Below are 17,309 nucleotides of genomic sequence, written 5' to 3'. Positions count from 1 at the left end.
TCTGGTTCCTTGAAACATCAAACCTTTTTAGTCAGGTTTGAAATTGAACTGGGTAGGTGGCTTGAAATCCTGTTGCTAGCAACGTTGAGCACTTTCAAGTTCAAGCCTTCCCTCAATTCAGGAATGCTGCCTGTAATGTGATTACTCGATACATCTATAACCTCCAAAAAGCTACTCGTTTGGTTATTCAAGATCCTTGAGATAGACCCAGTAAGCTGATTTGAGTGAAGATCAATAGAGAGCCCGCCTGGCAATCTGATTTCTGAAAGATCTGACCTCAATTGGTTGTTTGAGAGCTTGACCTTTTGCAAATTTGACATATTTGCAATAATAAGGATATCTCCCATGACAGTGTGCAAACAAAGAATCTTAATTCCGCGGCGCGTACGTATTAGATCATATATGTGAGATGTTGCTTGGAAAACCTTATATTATATTCGAAAATGCTTTCATAACACCATTTTTTTATCACTTCAAAAGGGCATAAATTATAAAATTGAAGTCTAACGGCCTCTTGAAGTTCCCATCTAGATATACTTAAAATCTTACTTAGACCCATGAGATAATTAGCTTTGCCTGGGCTGAAGAACTCCATCTGACAAATTACTATCTCTGAATCAAACCTCTTAAAAAAAAAATCCTCACGATGGCCGACGGATGTGTTGATGCAACTGGCGAGATGTAAAAATTGTAAGGCCAACTCCAAGCTTCGTAACATCGAGTTAAAAGATGAAACCGATTCGACACGGACAGGCAAAACCCCAATTAATCTCTACATGGTATCACAACTTTTCCGACAAACGTCTCTTTGATCCTAAATGGTCTCCTAAGTGAACTCCTCCTCCTCCTCCTCCAACGCTTCCTATGCCACCCCGACATCCAATACCCCTCCCTCCCTTGTTTCACTTTGTCACTTGGTCACTATCAAACTTACCGATAATAATTATCTCATCGGTCAGCGGCTCTTTGGTCATGCCCGGATCATTTGATTAATGTTTCGAGGCAGGAGACTCTAAAGCTCCCCTATCAGAGAGATGCCCTGCCAAGAGATGAATAGATTACTGAAAATAAAAGGTGTTATTTCCATTAAAATAATAATAATAACTTCTGTGACGAGACAAAGAGAGCACGCAGAAGGATATGATGGGAATTCCCATTTCATAGATAGATCAGAATCTGATCATGAGCAATTCGTAAATAATGGAGCACATTAACTGCCTAATTCGTAAATATGATGGGAATACTCAGACTTTTTCTAATTAAAAATTACCCAAGTAACAATAACAGCCTGATTCACAGCACAAGAATCCAAGGGCAGACTGGACAGGAAACTTCATGGAATGAGCACAATAACTGATAAATAATGGAGTAACAATTAGCGACCTTATACTCTGCCCACAAATATCAAAGTAGCCTAGACCATACGGGAAATCCGTAGGCATGCATATGAAAGATCGATCTACAAATACCCCACGTATTCAGGCTTCCTCAGTACTGCACACTCAAAGTCATATATCACAACTCTTCAATTATTTTACAAGCAATGCAGGCAAACACCTCCCCACGATCATAAGAAATATGGGACTCCTGTCCTGGGGCCTCTCATCTGGTTGTTCTCCTCTGTTTCAGTGAAAAACTTCACTTCTCTCTCCTGTTACAAATGACAGAAAATGAGCATCCATGAACAAACATTGTTTCCGGCAATACAAATGCCTAACAATTGAGTCATGATATATGAAATCTCCTGTCTAGGATAGTACAAGCTGGCAACCCTTAGATTCAGCTTTAGTCAATCGCATAAGTGCAAGTTTGGACCTGCTCAAGCAGTATGCAATCATGAGCCCAAATCATTAACCGAATCATGAGAGTACTCCTTTTAACAGCAATAGTCTTTCATGCATTGTCAAATCAAAAAATACCTTACAATCTTATCATGCCATATAGATATTTGGATTACTAAGATACAAACCGTTAGGTGCACAACTACAAACAAGCAGAAATAAGTTCTAAAATGATCTCACACTGTAACATAATTTTTTTTAATAAGTAAACACTGCAGCACAAAGAATGAGAAGAAACCTAGTGATCAAATTAAACAGATTAGTATCCCTCTGCATAAAGCGATAACACGTGGACTTCAAAAATTTAAATATCACAGTATCACACCTAAGTCTGAACTTAAAACTCCTTTTTATTATGTAGGAATAATCTAACCAAATAAGCCAATTGCCTTCAAAAAATAAACCAGAGAAGCAAGTGCGTGTAATCTCACCATATTATCACTGAAACTCAATATGGAAGCCACATTCCCGCAACGATAGCAGTAATTTGGTGCAGACCACACCTGCAAAGATCCAGAAACTATCTACTCATTCAACCTATAAAATAACCAAGCAGCAAAACTAATATTGCAAGTACAGAGCCTCACAGTTACTAAGCCTTTATCTTGAAACATGTACTTGAGGCCCTCTTGTACAAGTTGGTGTGCTCGACAAACCAGATCAAGATTGTTTATGCGATTGAACTGCATGATATGAAATATTCATAAGATCAGCAGGAAAAATATCCTATTAAAGAGTAAAGCATTTCATATTACCTCAGAAGTGACCCTGGACCCAAAAAGCCAACCAGCTCCACGCGGACTAACTGCCCATGTTTCAATATCCTCAGGATCACTCCACATGAGATCACAAAATGGCCCCTCATGTGGAATTTCACAATTTCGTTCTATAACCCGCATCTGCAGAATTAGTTCTGATAATATTGAAGTTGCAATAATAATGAACACAAAACTTCCCGTCAGCCATAAAAGTGATCAGTGGAAACTACGTGAGTAAGCTACTTATCAGTTATCACAGACAACTGCTAAAGACCAAGCAAAAGAGGAATAACAAAAGTTGCACATTTTTTCTCCTAACTATTCCAATGGGATAGTTTTTTTGACACCATACCATATGTATGTGATTACAGATCCTTACTAAGAAATTTTTTTTTACATAAAATCCCTAGATGTTATAGCTCACTAGGGAACAGAGAAAATTCTTTTTGTGTTTTAGGCCTCCCATCATTTCTATACACAATAACAAGAAAACATTAAAGATTGCAACTGATTTAAAAATCAAGAAAAGAAAATAGATTTATAGTTTCTATTGGATTCCACAAAAATCATTTAAGTAAATATAATGCTCTCTGCAGCATAATATCATCCATGCATTGCATAGGCATTGCCAGTAAAATCTATAAAATGCATATAAATAATGCTATAGTTGAATGACTCTAATGACCAATTGCTGAAGAGGGGAAAACAAAACCTGATCAATTGTTCGAATGTCAGGAGAAAGACCACCATGGACACAAAGCACCTGGGACGGTATATCAAATTATATTTAAAATTCCAAACGTATGCAGCTATAATGCATAAAGCAAAGAACTTATAAGTCAATACATATTATATGTATTGATAGATGAGAGAGAGATTTACTGTTCCATCAATAATTGCTGAGAGTGTCAAATAGTCAAAAACATCTGTACAATACCGCCATGCATTAGCATTTCCATACTTCCTCTGGCACTCATCATAAAAACCATATACCTAGGAAAATTTGAAAATTTTACAATAATATATTAGATCAAAAAGGTTTTTTCTTTCTTTAAATTAAATATATCAGACAAAAGATCTTACTCTGGCAAATGCAAGATGCCCTTCCTACCAGCATAAGATCTTGACATGCAGATCAATACCATTTTTAACATAGCAAAGAAAACTAATAAAGTCAAACAAAGTCTAACCACTTTGGTGAACAAAAGAATTCTGTCAATACATCCATCTAGTTAGTAAAACTCTAATCACAAGCAATTCACATTTTTTTTTTTGTGATTTCACCATGAATATGATACAAACTACAATATTTAGATAAAAATACAGATTTTCCATCCAACATATCAATATATCACTAGGAATAAAAAACAATCCTGAAAACTAAACCAATCTTGATGCCAAAAATGAAACAGAAAAAAGAAAATTGCTTATCAGATTAAAACCTCATGTATCAATCTGGTTAGTGCTACATGTAACAAGAGTAGTAAAGGCATCAATGAGGTGGGGAGAGATCTTGAAATAAGCCAATTTTCCCAAAAAACAAGAAAAAATCTAATATAAAAAGTACAATGAATAAAAAGATCATATCAATGCATTTGATATAGAAACCACCTAACTCCCAACTGGAGCAAAGAAAAGGTAGCATTTCATTCTTAACCCTCTCACGGCCACAATTAGGGGTGTAACTGATCTGGTTTGGCTCAATTTTGGATATATTTTAGAACCGAACTAGTATACACCGGTTTTGAGATTTGACGAACCGAAACCACACCGGTTACATCCCTAAACCGGAACTTCCGGTTTTACCGGTTCCGGTCTCATTTGGTCCCTTTTTCCGGTTTTATTAGTATATATAGATATAATAATATCATATAGTGATATAGTATTTGATTATGTATGTTATTGATAATATATTAGTTATAATATGTTAGTGTCTAACTTATTTATGTATTTGATTATATATGTTAGTGATAATATGATGGTTACATACACTTTTTTATATGCGAACCGGTTCAGTCCAGTGTTAGAAAATGGAAAACCGGAACTAGACCGGTTTCGAAAAAAATGGAATTGGTACTAGACCGAACCGGTTTTGAACCAGACGGTCTGGTTCACCGGTTTTTTTTTCACCTCTAGCCACAATTATTTATTATGAAGGCAAAAGTTGATCATTAACTTATGATAAACCATACCTTCATTAAAACATATCAGAAATAACATCAAACTAAGAATAAGATTTTACTCACTTTAGCTGCACAATTGACACAACATAATAAAAAACCTGACTCAAAAGCACACCTGGGTTAGTTGCCTGCTTTCATGGTTTCCACGTAAAAGGGTAATATTTGCTGGGTATCTGTGAGCAAACAAAAGCACCATAAATAACAAAGAACAAATAAGCCTCTTGGGGAATGACATATAGACCTAATAACTAGCGAGTGCACAAACAAACAGATAGATAATGAAAGTAATTGCACTACCATCCATAATCTTCACAATGTGAGCCTCAAGGAGCCCGTATAAGAATCAATAGGAGATTCAAACCCCAAAGAGGTCCCATCATATAGGCAGATGCTCATATGGTTCCATGTCTTCTACGACAAAAGAATGATGGAAAATATAATTCTAATATTTAGGCCCCAACTAGGTCATAATGTGGCAAAAATGTTTTAAGATAATACTTGCTAAAAAATATACAAAAACTAAACACCAAAAGAAGAAAAACATGACAATAACAACCATTGCGCATCCTAATTTTTCTGCATCAGTACTTCCCAACTCTCTTGATGACAACTGATGCATACATTGATCCCTTATACATTACTCCCTAGTGCCAAACAAGTTTTTTGAGAACCTAAACAATCAATCACTATACATCATCTACAATGTCCTGTTGTGTTTGGGTAGTGAGGTATTCTCAAGTATTCTGTGAATAGTAGTGAAAAAGTAATGATAAAATATTGAATAGTAGTGAATATTAGTGAAACGTAGATGAAAAGTAATAATAAAATAATGAATAGTAATGAGGCATTCTGAGAATACCTGAGGTACTCTCAGTACCCAAACTCCTTTTGGGTAGTGAAGTGTTCTGAGAACATTCCTCATTATTTGATCATTACTTTTCACTTACTACTATTCAATATTTTATCATTATTTTTTTACTACATTTTCACTATTATTCACAGAATATCTAAAATCACCTTACAACCCAAACACAACCTAAGACATCCTGAAAATTGTAATCCTTCATTTGCAAGAAGAGGAGACACGTGGATATATAATAGTCTTCCTAACTTCCTTTTTGTTATGAGCAATATAAAATTTTATTAAAACTAGTAAATAGGTATAGTCCAAGTATACAGGAAGTATACATACAAACAACAAACACCTAATTACAAGTTAGGAGCTAAAGAGTGATACAAGAAAATCATCTAAGCTGGCTCCATTAAATATACTGGTAGAAGCCCAAAGAAATAAAGTACGGAAGAATAAACTTCTAAGCTCATCCGGAGAATAGGGTTGAGCAAAAATCTAAAAATCGGATTCTGAATCCGGCTCCTCTTTGACTCCAACAAAATGGAGTCGGAGTCGGATTTTTTTTTTATTTTTAATTTTTCAGTCGGAGCCGAAGGTGTCGTTGGACCGACTCCGACTTTGCCATCCAACTCCGACTCTGACTCTGAATCCGACTCCAATATTATACATATGTTATAAAAATATATATTTATTTATATATTTATTGTATATACTATTATAGTTATATAATTATATAACTAGAACTTATATAGTTAAATTCAATAATATGCTAGTATGAACTGGTTATTATAAAGTAATATATTTATACTATAATATAAATAGACTAATGATAGTTTAGTATATGTAAATATCATAGTATTACTACCAAGCATAATCAAGTATAGAAATAAATTAGACACTAGTATTTAAATAAGTCTAGTATAATAAATTAATAACACATATTAATTTACTAAAATATAATAACATTTAATTAGACACTAGAAAGTCTAGTATATAATTAAGCTGGAAATAAGTTAGACATCAGTATGATAACATGTAATTAGACACTATAGTATAAATCTAGTATAAAAATAAGTTAGATATTAGTATAGAAGTAAATTAGCAGTGAATGATTTGGTTTAGTTTTAAATTTTTTGGAAAAATTGAAATTTGAAAGGCCACAAAAAATTCTTTTTAAAATGGGCTAAATACGAAAAAAGCCCAAAACTGAAATCCCAAATCCGATTCCGCTCCGCCGACTCCGACAAGTCAAGTCGGAGCCTACACAAGTCGGAGTTGGAGTTCGGATTTGAACTCCAACAAAGTTAGAGTCAGAGCTCACCCCTACCGGAGAACGTTCCCTATCTTCAAAGCTTCGACCATTTCTTTCAATCCAAAGGCACCACGTGATACATAAATGAATCATTCTCCATACATCCGCAATATGGGAATTGCCCCGAATCCTTTGACAATAAGTGAACAAATCTAGCACCCTCTTAGGCATCACCCATGCAATTCCAGTCTTGTTAAAAATCTCCACCCATAACATCCTCGCCACCTCACAGTAAAGTAAAAGATGATCTATTGACACACCACTCTTCTTACACATATAGCACCAATTCATCACAACGGGTACACGCTTTCTCAAATTGTCCATAGTCAATATTTTCCCAAAAGATGCAGTCCAACCAAAGAAAGCAATTTTAGGCGGCACCTTACTTTTCCAAATGCACTTCCAAGGAAATGAAATATAATTTTGACATGACAAAGCCTTGTACAAAGATCGCACAATGAACTTCCTACTCCCAGTATTTCAATCAATAAAATATTATTTTACCCATACAAAAAAATTCAAGTGCACCTAAAAAGAACATACCTAGCTTTAAGAAGCAAAAGGATCGTGAAAACTTCAAGACTATTGTATCCTCGATCAACAAAATCCCCCTGATAACAATTTAGAAACATTTAACAATAGAGCACATGAGCAAGTGACATGAGATGGTGCAATGACAAGTTGAAGCAATTTCCAACAAAAAGTATGAACTGTACCATAAATATGTAATTTGTTTCCGGTACATGACCTCCTGTCTGGAAAAGTTTCATTAGATCGTGAAACTGGCCATGAATATCACCACAAACAGTGACTGGACTATTGACAGGCTGCACATTGGACTCCTCAATAAGGATCTCTTTGACCTGATAATGGTAACAACTATGAACCTCTTCCAGAAATGGAAACGTATAAAACAAACATAGGATGGTGACTACCACCTGTATGTTTGCTTCCGGGAACACTCATATTTACCACGACTGAAGAAAACAAGAACAATTCAACAAATGCTTCCAATTAGGCATAGCATCTGTTTGTAGATTTGTTTCATCATAAACTTCAAGTAGGAATATTACTTCACAAATACAAGCTAAAAAAAAAAGAACACGGAACCAAACCACCATCCAACTAGGCATTTTCAGATAGTAAATGAACACATAGACCGACATTATCAGGGAAGTATGATTATATGTGACAATAAATTCTAGTCTAATGCTTCCCTGCTTTTAGAAAGCAGACAAAGCGATGTGTGATGCATTGCAACTAGTTTTTTGATAAACACTGCTTTATATTATCAGGGAAGCCTCGCATTATTGGAAACAAATTTGAGTCAGAATGAACTCTATCCTAAAGATTTTGTAAGCAATCACACAACTGTCATAGGAGAAGCACGTTACTTGCCTACAAAAAAGTGTTCTTATGACTTTACTGGGCAAGGATACAGATTCACTTGATAGGCAGAAATCTTTGCTGCTCACTGTGTTTACCTGGTGCCAGTTCATCTTTATTTTTAGACCTACATATCTCAAGTTGTTCGGGAAATAGGCATTCAAGAAATCGATGAAATGCAGATAGACCGTCCCTCTAAAATACCAAGAATCAACTCGACGATTAAGGAGATATTTTTTCACATGTTATAGAATAAGAGGCGGCCACATTTAAAACATTAGCATGATGGACGTCAAAGTCAAATATGCCAAAGCATTCGCAACCCATATTTACAAATAGAAATATGGGATTCTAAACCCAAACTCACTATAGGCAAAAATACAGCCCTCGGATGATACCGGTGTTCTTCTGTTTCTTTTCTTTTAACTAGTAGATGATGCCTAGTTTTCAAAACAGTTGAGTTCATTCGTTACAATATAATGTCGGATGCTTCACATAAGGCTGACAATTTGAGTCGAACGACTATCTTCTTAGAGTTGCGAGATTATAAAATCAAGAAGAAAATATTTCCCTTTTTTCTGTCAGCAACCAAACATATTGTAAGGATTCAACTTTGCACGCTCGACTTATTCTCTTTAAAGGTGAGAGAACTAAGACCCTAATAATATCGAGATAGAAACGTAATATGTGTGCGTGTGTCGGGGGGGTAGGGGGGGATACGCACGTATTCGCAGAGGAGCTGAAGTTCGTCTTCCAACAGATGCTGACCCTCTTTCACCTTCGAGATCCACTGGTCCAAGTCCATCTCCGATTCTCTCCTCTTCCTGTTCGTCTGCCCTCGAGGGGGTTTAGGTTTTTCCCAATGAAGCGAAATGAGAGGAGGCGAAAGCAAGAAGAACCGCCCAATAGGAACAACTCAAGTTTATAAATATACAGATCTGCCTCCACCTATAATATACTACAAATGATCATATATGTGGATTTGTTATTTTCCTTCCCTCTTTCTTTCATTTTTTTTTTGTTAATATTACATATAATCGTGGAATGCGTAAATGCTATTAAGTCACTTTAAAAAAGAGTAGGGTCTACTCACAAAAAATTAATTTCTTGTCATGTGAGTCCCATATTTATTCACTTTTTTCAAAGCGACTGCACGGCACTTGTACACTCACGACTGCAAGTATCATTTCTCTATTGGTTTTGTTAGTGTTCTTATGCCTGGAATTTAAGATTTTAAGATTAGTCTCGTTTGGTTTCTTGACTGCATTCAGCTCAGCTGAGTTCGGTTCAGATTTTGATCTTTTTTAATATCTAAACACCCAATTCTCAAATCATTAAACTCATCTCAACTCAAAACTTATTTACATGTGAGATCCACAATCTTTTTCAACTTATCACTTCTTTACACGTGAGATCCATGACCTTTTTTAACTTCTTATAAACTCATTTTAACATCCAAACACATCTAAATCCATATTAGGTGGGTCTCACAGAACCCACTCTACCATCTCAACTCACTAGTATTCATAAAGAACTTGACTTAATTCAATTTAACTCAACATCCAAACGCAATCTTAAAAATAGGATACTGCTAAGGCAATCGACAATACACTTTCTTCAATTGCAGATTGTAAAGGATTGATTAGTTACTGAAAATTAAGAAGAAAAGCAAGATAGACGTTTGGCTTCACACCTAGATTTGTTGGTGTCTAGCTCACAGAATTTTCTTGGTGTCATCCTTTCAATTAGAGCATTAGTATTAATTTCATCAAAATTATTTTCAAAATTTGACGAAAAGTACATATTTTTCATAAATCCAAAACCTCTCTAAATATAACCTTACATTGGATTAGTCAAAATAAAAATATTATATTATTTTTTTAATAATAATATTTTTATTTATTTTTTCATATTTTATAATTATACTAACTATATGTTAATTAATAATAATATTTCTTCCTTCACATATTTCAAAACTGAACACAAAAATGAAATTCTTGCAACACATCAACAGCAATTATATTTGCCCATCAAGAACAACAATAATATTTCTTGCTCGTTGTTCCAGGACAAAGCAATTAAAATCAGGACATATTTCTCACATATTTCTTGCTCAGTGTTCCAGGACAAAACAATTACAATAATATTTCTTACATCAACATCAATAGCAATTACAGCAACCCATCAAAAGCAACAAAACTGAACACAAAAATTACAAAATTGAAACTTGCTGATTGTTCCAGGACAAAGCAGTAACCCATCAACAACCCAAAACCTCCCCTGCTATTGTTTTCATCATATCACAATTTCCAAAGAATATCATCCATTCAAAAGAAAAAAAGAGATCTCATAGTTGATGCCCAGCCACATATTTCTTCCTTCACATGTGGCTGGGTAGCCACTAAAATCAGATTAACTGCAAATCTACCCAACAGTTAGATGGAGATTTCTCGGATGTATCTTCGAAATTATTCAAAGATGCCTTATGAATTTTCTTCTGAATATTAAGGAAGTAGGCTTGCTACATGGCATTCATGCCAGCAAGATCCTTGCTCATCATCTTCACCTCCCACTTTTTTGTATCAAGTTCCAGTTGTGCTTCTCTTTCATGATCTGCCTTTCATCATGTATGTTATTCTCTCTACCATGCAAAACCCTTTATCCTTGGTCATTTGACCTAACACCATGTTGATCTCAGCGTCACATGATTCCTTGGCCTTCCACTTCCTCATGCTTTCTTTCTCAGCTTTTTTTCCCTTGAGGTCTCTCAGCAAGAACCTCCACGTTCTCCTCCCTTGCGCGGCAACTTCACTTGACTACTCATTGGTTGGATGTTTATTGTGTGACCTTCTCTTTGTATTCACTGTCATCATGTGTTGCTGTCATTTCGGTTGGTGTCAGTGCTCCATTGTGAAGTTCGCCTTCTCCATCTCTTTGTACATAAGTTTTGCATTTTCAATCTAAAAAGTTGAAGGAATATTGTTAGAAAATAAATCTTACCTACATAATTGCAATATTAAAGGAAAATGAATCGTACATTGTCTTGCTCGGTCGCATCATTCGGGTGCAATGATTCTACCTGCATTAAAAATGCACAAAAATTATTTGTACATTTCTAGATCATGGACCAGCGATTGATCAATGACCCTACAGAACGGTTCACAGTATTGAGATTTTTTATACTCGTGATAAAAATCTGAAATTCTTTTCCACATCTGAGTGGATTTTTTATCAGTATCTCATATAACATCAATGCTAATATTGAGCCAAGCAGAGACAATGAGATTATCATTCTCTACAGTGAAAGATGCACCTCTTTGAACTTTTTTTGTCGGAAGCCTCTTTTCACCATCAAGGGAGGTTGTTTGGACCACCATATTAGAATATTGCGTGTACGTTGGGGTGCTATTACAACATTCTCCTCCACTTTGTAAGAGAGTGGTGAAGAATGGGTCATCATCGAATGTAGTGTCTATCCTTTAAGAAATCCTAATTTTTAAGGAGTGAGACAAAAGAATAACAACTGACTAACTATGTGGTGTGAAGGATATGTATTCATATGCAAGCTAAATACAACAGAATGTAGTAAATATCTTGTTATTTTCTCCAGGTAAGGACCATATGCAGTGATTATGGTGTGGTCTACAACTGAGGTCAGGTTAGGACCATATGCAGTGAAAGACTGCAAAAAAGCAGCCATTACTTGCTGTAATTTATTTCTGAGTCCAGACCCTAAAAAAGCTATATATTGCAAAAGGAAATCAGCCTTATTTTTATGAAAATGCATAGTTAAGGTTTAGACTCCTTCAATTTCAAAGTGGGAAAGGGGTCCCAAGTAATTTGGGACTTAGTGTAATAGACCAAGGAATAGACCACAACTCAGTGCAAAGTTCCAACGAGTTTTATACACTCTATCGTTGGTTCTATTTTATTAGGGATGAATTATATCAGAGGTCAATGGAGGGTGAGCAAGCATAAGCATAATCAAAGTTGAAACCGATGCTGATAGCACATTCTCAAACATTTATTATGCAAAACTCACATGCATCTATTCAATTCAAACCCAGGAAGTAAAATTCCTCTCCAAGCAAACAATAGACACAATTCTTAGACCAAGCAGTATATTTACCCCTGTGAAGCTTACCTAGATTTCGAAGGAAGGGAGACTTGGAGAGGCAGTCTAGGGCAAACACGCAGATAACGATTTACTCTACCAAATTAGCAGACCTCAAATCGTGAGTGTTCCTTCTTGCAAACACGCGTTCCTTCTTGATCTCAGATGTCAATTTCATCTCAAGCCAAGAGAGAAGACTTCGAGGACGACAACGACAGATTAAACGAAAATGAAAAAAAAAAAAAAAAAAGGAGAGATCGGGAGAGAGGTAGTGTTTGGCGAGGGAAGAGAGAAATGGGAGAAGGGAAGAGAGAAAGCTGAAAGAAGAGGAAAATCGAGAGAAATCGAGGGAAGAGAGAAATTGGGTGTTCGGGGAAGTGAAAATTGTGAAAACCGAAAAGCAAAGCAATATTTACAAAAAAAATTATTACTTTTGAAGGTAAGCGATATACTTAAAATTACTATAACTTATATTTCAAGTTTTTATTCTTTTGAAGAACTCAATATAGATTATTTTAACTATATTTCTTCAAATTTTAAGGATGCATTGAAGAAGTCTAGGTCTGAATTTCAATCAATGTTTTAAATTCAGTCTTGGTGATAATTCCAATTTAAGTATTGAAACAAAATATTTTGATATCAAAATGTTTCGGTATACAGTTTTGGGATTAATTATATATTATATATAAATATTTATATGTATATATAAACTAACAACTAACAGAATAAATATATGTATATTGTAAGTTTATATCATATGTGTGTGTGGAAGAATTGATGATTTATAAAATAAATATATGTTGAAAAAGTACACACTTGAGTTGAGAGACAATAAACAATGAAAAGAAATTAAAATAATAGAGAAATTATAAAAAATAATGATATTTTAAAGAGAGGGAGAGAGAGAATGAAGGGACATTGTTAAAGTTTCAAAAAAATTAAAATTATATAAATACATTTATATTCTAAAAGTAATTAAATATTATCTAGATTTAAAACTTACAAAAATACAATCCAAAGTACAAGAAAATCACAAAAACAATAAAAAACGGAATAAGCCCGCAATGCTGATTCTAGTCAAAATTGTTGAAATTTGACCGGAATGGCCTCAACAGACCAGAACGAGCCGAAATTTAGGACAAAACAGAACGATAAAATATAGTGTACCAGATATTACACTGGAATGGAAAATTCTGGCTATTTCAGCTGGAACTGAACGAAATTTAAAACTATGATTTTAATGGCTTTTGGATTTTTGCCTAAAACTATGAATACAGGTAAGTGATACTCCTTTAGGGAAATTGGATTGAATCCATTATGCAACAAGCTTAGATTTTCTTCCAACCTTGGTTTGTTTAGGTTTTGAGATTTTGGAATCAATTCTGGTTGGTTGGGTCTCAAAATGCTAAAAAGAACCAACTGCAATCAAATTCCATGCATAGCTCAAATGACATTTCCTCCCCTATAATAATGGGCGAGTGGCAAGCTCAAGGGTCACATAAGTTCATAGTAGTGGAGGATCAAAACCAAAACCTCCATCTCTCTGCACATAAACAGGGCACCCCGTCAAGCCCGCTGTAGCCACCGCAGAAAGGTCACAATGGTGGTGGGCACTCTGCCAGCTTCACGTGCTAGATTTAGAAGCCAGGGGTGATGGAAGCACCAATGGCACACAGGTTAATTCTCCAAGTCTCAGACTAATTGAAGAGAAAAACGTTTTAAGGGTAAATGTCTTTTGTGCTCGGTGCATATTTTCTCTGATAATGCCCGCTTCACAATGAAAATTATTTATCTAGGAAACAGGTTATGCACAAAACCGTGCCAAAATACATATGCAAGATGCTTATTAAAAATTACCCAAGTAAAACAATAACAGCCTGATTCACAGCACAAGAATCCAAGAGCACACTGGACAAGGAAACTTCATGGAATGAGCACATTAACTGATAAATAATGGAGAGTAACAATTAGCGACCTAATACTCTGCCCACAAATATCAAAGTAGCCTAGACCATACGGGAAATCCGTAGGCATGCATATGAAAGATCGATCTACAAATACCCCACGTATTCAGGCTTCCTCAGTACTGCACACTCAACATCATATCACAATTCTTCAATTATTTTACAAGCAATGCAGACAAACACCTCCCCACGATCATAAGAAATATGGGACTCCTGTCCTGGGGCCTCTCATCTGGTTGTTCTCCTCTGTTTCAGTGAAAAACTTCACTTCTCTCTCCTGTTACAAATGACAGAAAATGAGCCTCCATGAACAAACATTGTTTCTGGCAATACAAATGCTTAACAATTGAGTCATGATATATGAAATCTCCTGTCTAGGATAGTACAAGCTGGCAACAACTAGATTCAGCTTTAGGTGCGATTTGGATAGTGAGTTGAGTTGAAATGACAGTTAAAAGTTAAATAAAATATTGTTAAAATATTATCTTTTAATATTATTATTGTTTTGAGATTTGAAAAAGTTGAATTATTTATTATAGTGTTAAAATTTGAAAAAGTTGTAATGATGGGATGAGATGAATTGAAATAAAACACTTATTGTATCCAAACGAGGCCTTAGTCAACGGGGGACCTGCTCAGGCAGTATGCAATCATGAGCCCGAATTATCAACCTAATCATGACAGTACTCATTTTAACAGCAAAAGTCTTTCATGCATTGTCAAATCAAAAAATACCTACATTCTTATCATGCCATAAAGATATTTGGATTACTGAGTAATTTACCAATCAGCACAGAAATCAAGATCCTACAACAAAAGTACCGCAGAAAAATATCCGCTAGTGACAGCGAATCGTCTCCCAAGAATAATTTTTTCCTACTTCACAGCACAAATACCAGAGAAACTTTATCATGACACACAAAATGGTGAAGCTGCCCTTTCCTTTCTTGAAGAATATTATTAGCAACTACCATCTAGTATTTTATCATATATAAACAAGTCCATTTACACACAAGTAGATTGTCCAGTACAAATAGTGTATATGCATAGATAAAATCTAAGGGAGGGAATAAATGGAATGAAGATGCAAACTAATGTGAAGCATGAACCAAAGATACAAACCGTTGGGTGCACAACTAGAAACAATCAGAAATAAGTTCTAAAATGATCTCACACTGTAACATAATTTTTTTAACAAGTACACACTGCAAAAAAAAAAAGAATGAGAAGAAACCAAGTGCTCGCATTAAACAGATTAGTATCCCTCTGCATCAAGCGATGACATGTGGACTTTAAATATCACAGTATCACACATAAGTCTGAACTTAAAACTCCTTTATATTATGTAGAAATAATCTAACCAGATAAGCCAATTGCTTTAAAAAAATCAAACTAGAGAAGCGAGCTCGTGTAATCTCACCATATTATCACTGAAACTCAATATGGAAGCCACATTCCCGCAACGATAGCAGTAATTTGGTGCAGACCACACCTGCAAAGATCCAGAAACTATCTACTTATTCAACCTATAAAATAACCGAGCAGCAAAACTAATATTACAAGTACAGAGCCTCACAGTTACTAAGCCTTTATCTTGAAACATGTACTTGAGGCCTTCTTGTACAAGCTGGTGTGCTCGACAAACAAGATCAAGATTGTTTATGTGATTGAACTGCATAATAAGAAATATTCATAAGATCAACAGGAAAATATCCTATTAAAGTTGAAAGCTTTTCATATTACCTCAGAAGTGACCCTGGACCCAAAAAGCCAACCAGCTCCACGTGGACTAACTGCCCACGTTTCAATATCCTCAGGATCACTCCACATGAGATCACAAAATGGCCCCTCATGCGGAATTTCACAATTTCGTTCTATAACCCGTATCTGCAGAATTAGTTCTGATAATAATGAAGTTCTAATAATATTGATCGCAAAACTTCCCGTGAACAAAGCCATGGAAGTTTTCTGTGGAAACTAGGTGAATAAGCTACATTTCACAGAAAACTGCTACCCAAAAAAACAAAAAAAAAAAAGGAAAAAAGAAAGAAAGAGTACTTCTAATCATGACGAAGCTCTAACATCAATGGGGTGAAATCTTGCTTGATACACAGTTCAATAAATGCACTTCCTAGGACAAATGCACCAACTAAGAACAGAAACCATACACATACACATAAATACATACATACTCATATACACAGGCACACAGACATACATACAGAGATATACACACATACATTTTCTTCTATTACCGGATGTCTGAGAACAAAGTCCCGACTAATCCCGGTGGTGTACATACATTACATACACAAACGTACCTGCATACAGTTTTAAACAACAAAATAATTGCTGCTTTTAGCAGTTCAAATATATGAACTAAACAATTTATAGAATTCAGTACAAAGAATAACCATCAATGAAGAAACATAGTAATGAAAAGTGCATAATTATCCAATGCCCATATTTATTACACACAAAAGTAGAAAAATACAGGGTTTGAACTTACATCACATGGTGATATAGAAAACTGTGCCACAATTACATTTTCTCTTGAAATAGATGGTTCATAAAATATATGCAGGCTTTATGCTTGTCTGTGGTTTAAATCATCCAATTAAAACAACATTAAATCTAGCAATACTTTTGTTCACATCTTAGGTGAGAAAATGAATTAAAGAGAAGGGCAGTGAAGAATGAGACTGAATGGAGAGACTTTTAAAATTCTAGGATCCCTTCTCCATTACACCTAACTCTCTAAATTTTAATCCATCTTGGTGAGAGAACTTTAATGGCCGAAGAAGAAAGTGCCAAATCCTCACTTCCTTTATACTCTCCACGTTCTTCCAAACACTGAAAAGGAATAGCAGTTACACATTTTTTATTATTTATAAATAT

General features: G+C 35.1%; 2 protein-coding genes and 1 long non-coding RNA gene across 4 annotated transcripts in view; all 3 read right to left on the bottom strand.

Moving 5' to 3' along the window:
* Window positions 1-1,232: 1,232 nt before the first annotated feature.
* Window positions 1,233-9,272, bottom strand: LOC109002832 (phytochrome-associated serine/threonine-protein phosphatase-like). 2 transcript variants are annotated; one of them, XM_018980748.2, is made up of 11 exons: window positions 9,058-9,258; window positions 7,664-7,810; window positions 7,491-7,558; window positions 4,898-4,955; window positions 3,683-3,706; window positions 3,482-3,592; window positions 3,312-3,362; window positions 2,597-2,740; window positions 2,429-2,524; window positions 2,273-2,344; window positions 1,233-1,651 (listed from the first exon to the last, which is right to left on the bottom strand). In XM_018980748.2, the coding sequence occupies exons 1-11, from the start codon at window positions 9,136-9,138 to the stop codon at window positions 1,568-1,570; spliced, it is 936 nt and encodes a 311-aa protein (XP_018836293.1). In that variant the 5' UTR covers window positions 9,139-9,258; the 3' UTR covers window positions 1,233-1,567. The 2 variants fall into 2 exon arrangements, with proteins under 2 accessions (XP_018836293.1, XP_018836300.1); XM_018980755.2 differs by lacking the exon at window positions 3,683-3,706 and having other exon boundaries at window positions 9,058-9,272.
* A 1,456-nt stretch (window positions 9,273-10,728) lies between these two features.
* On the bottom strand, window positions 10,729-12,840 carry LOC109002858. The gene is made up of 3 exons (XR_001998063.2): window positions 12,478-12,840; window positions 11,371-11,412; window positions 10,729-11,293 (listed from the first exon to the last, which is right to left on the bottom strand). It is a non-coding gene; the product is annotated as an uncharacterized LOC109002858 (long non-coding RNA).
* Window positions 12,841-14,265: 1,425 nt separating this feature from the next.
* Window positions 14,266-17,309, bottom strand: part of LOC109002920 (phytochrome-associated serine/threonine-protein phosphatase) — a 29,490-nt gene continuing 26,446 nt past the window's right edge. Inside the window, exons 7-10 of the mRNA XM_018980847.2 lie at window positions 16,155-16,298; window positions 15,988-16,083; window positions 15,832-15,903; window positions 14,266-14,688 (exon numbers count right to left, since the gene is read on the bottom strand). Coding sequence (XP_018836392.1) covers window positions 14,605-14,688; window positions 15,832-15,903; window positions 15,988-16,083; window positions 16,155-16,298 — 396 coding nt within the window. The 3' untranslated portion in view covers window positions 14,266-14,604. The remainder of the gene's footprint in view (window positions 14,689-15,831; window positions 15,904-15,987; window positions 16,084-16,154; window positions 16,299-17,309) is intronic.

Source organism: Juglans regia, chromosome 15 (assembly GCF_001411555.2).
Source record: "Juglans regia cultivar Chandler chromosome 15, Walnut 2.0, whole genome shotgun sequence".
In the NCBI taxonomy this organism is placed as follows: domain Eukaryota; kingdom Viridiplantae; phylum Streptophyta; class Magnoliopsida; order Fagales; family Juglandaceae; genus Juglans; species Juglans regia.
The sequence above is the reverse complement of the archived record's forward strand: the minus strand, read 5'-3'. Positions and strand labels throughout refer to the sequence as shown.

Excerpts from the sequence above, each read along its gene's own strand:
- LOC109002832 (XM_018980748.2), bottom strand. The coding sequence starts at position 9,138 with ATGGACTTGGACCAGTGGATCTCGAAGGTGAAAGAGGGTCAGCATCTG. Across the intron at positions 7,811-9,057 it reads TTCAGCTCCTCTGCGAATAC|GTCAAAGAGATCCTTATTGA; the intron begins GTGCGTATCCCC and ends TACCATTATCAG. Across the intron at positions 3,593-3,682 it reads GGCATCTTGCATTTGCCAGA|GTATATGGTTTTTATGATGA; the intron begins GTAAGATCTTTT and ends AAATTTTCCTAG.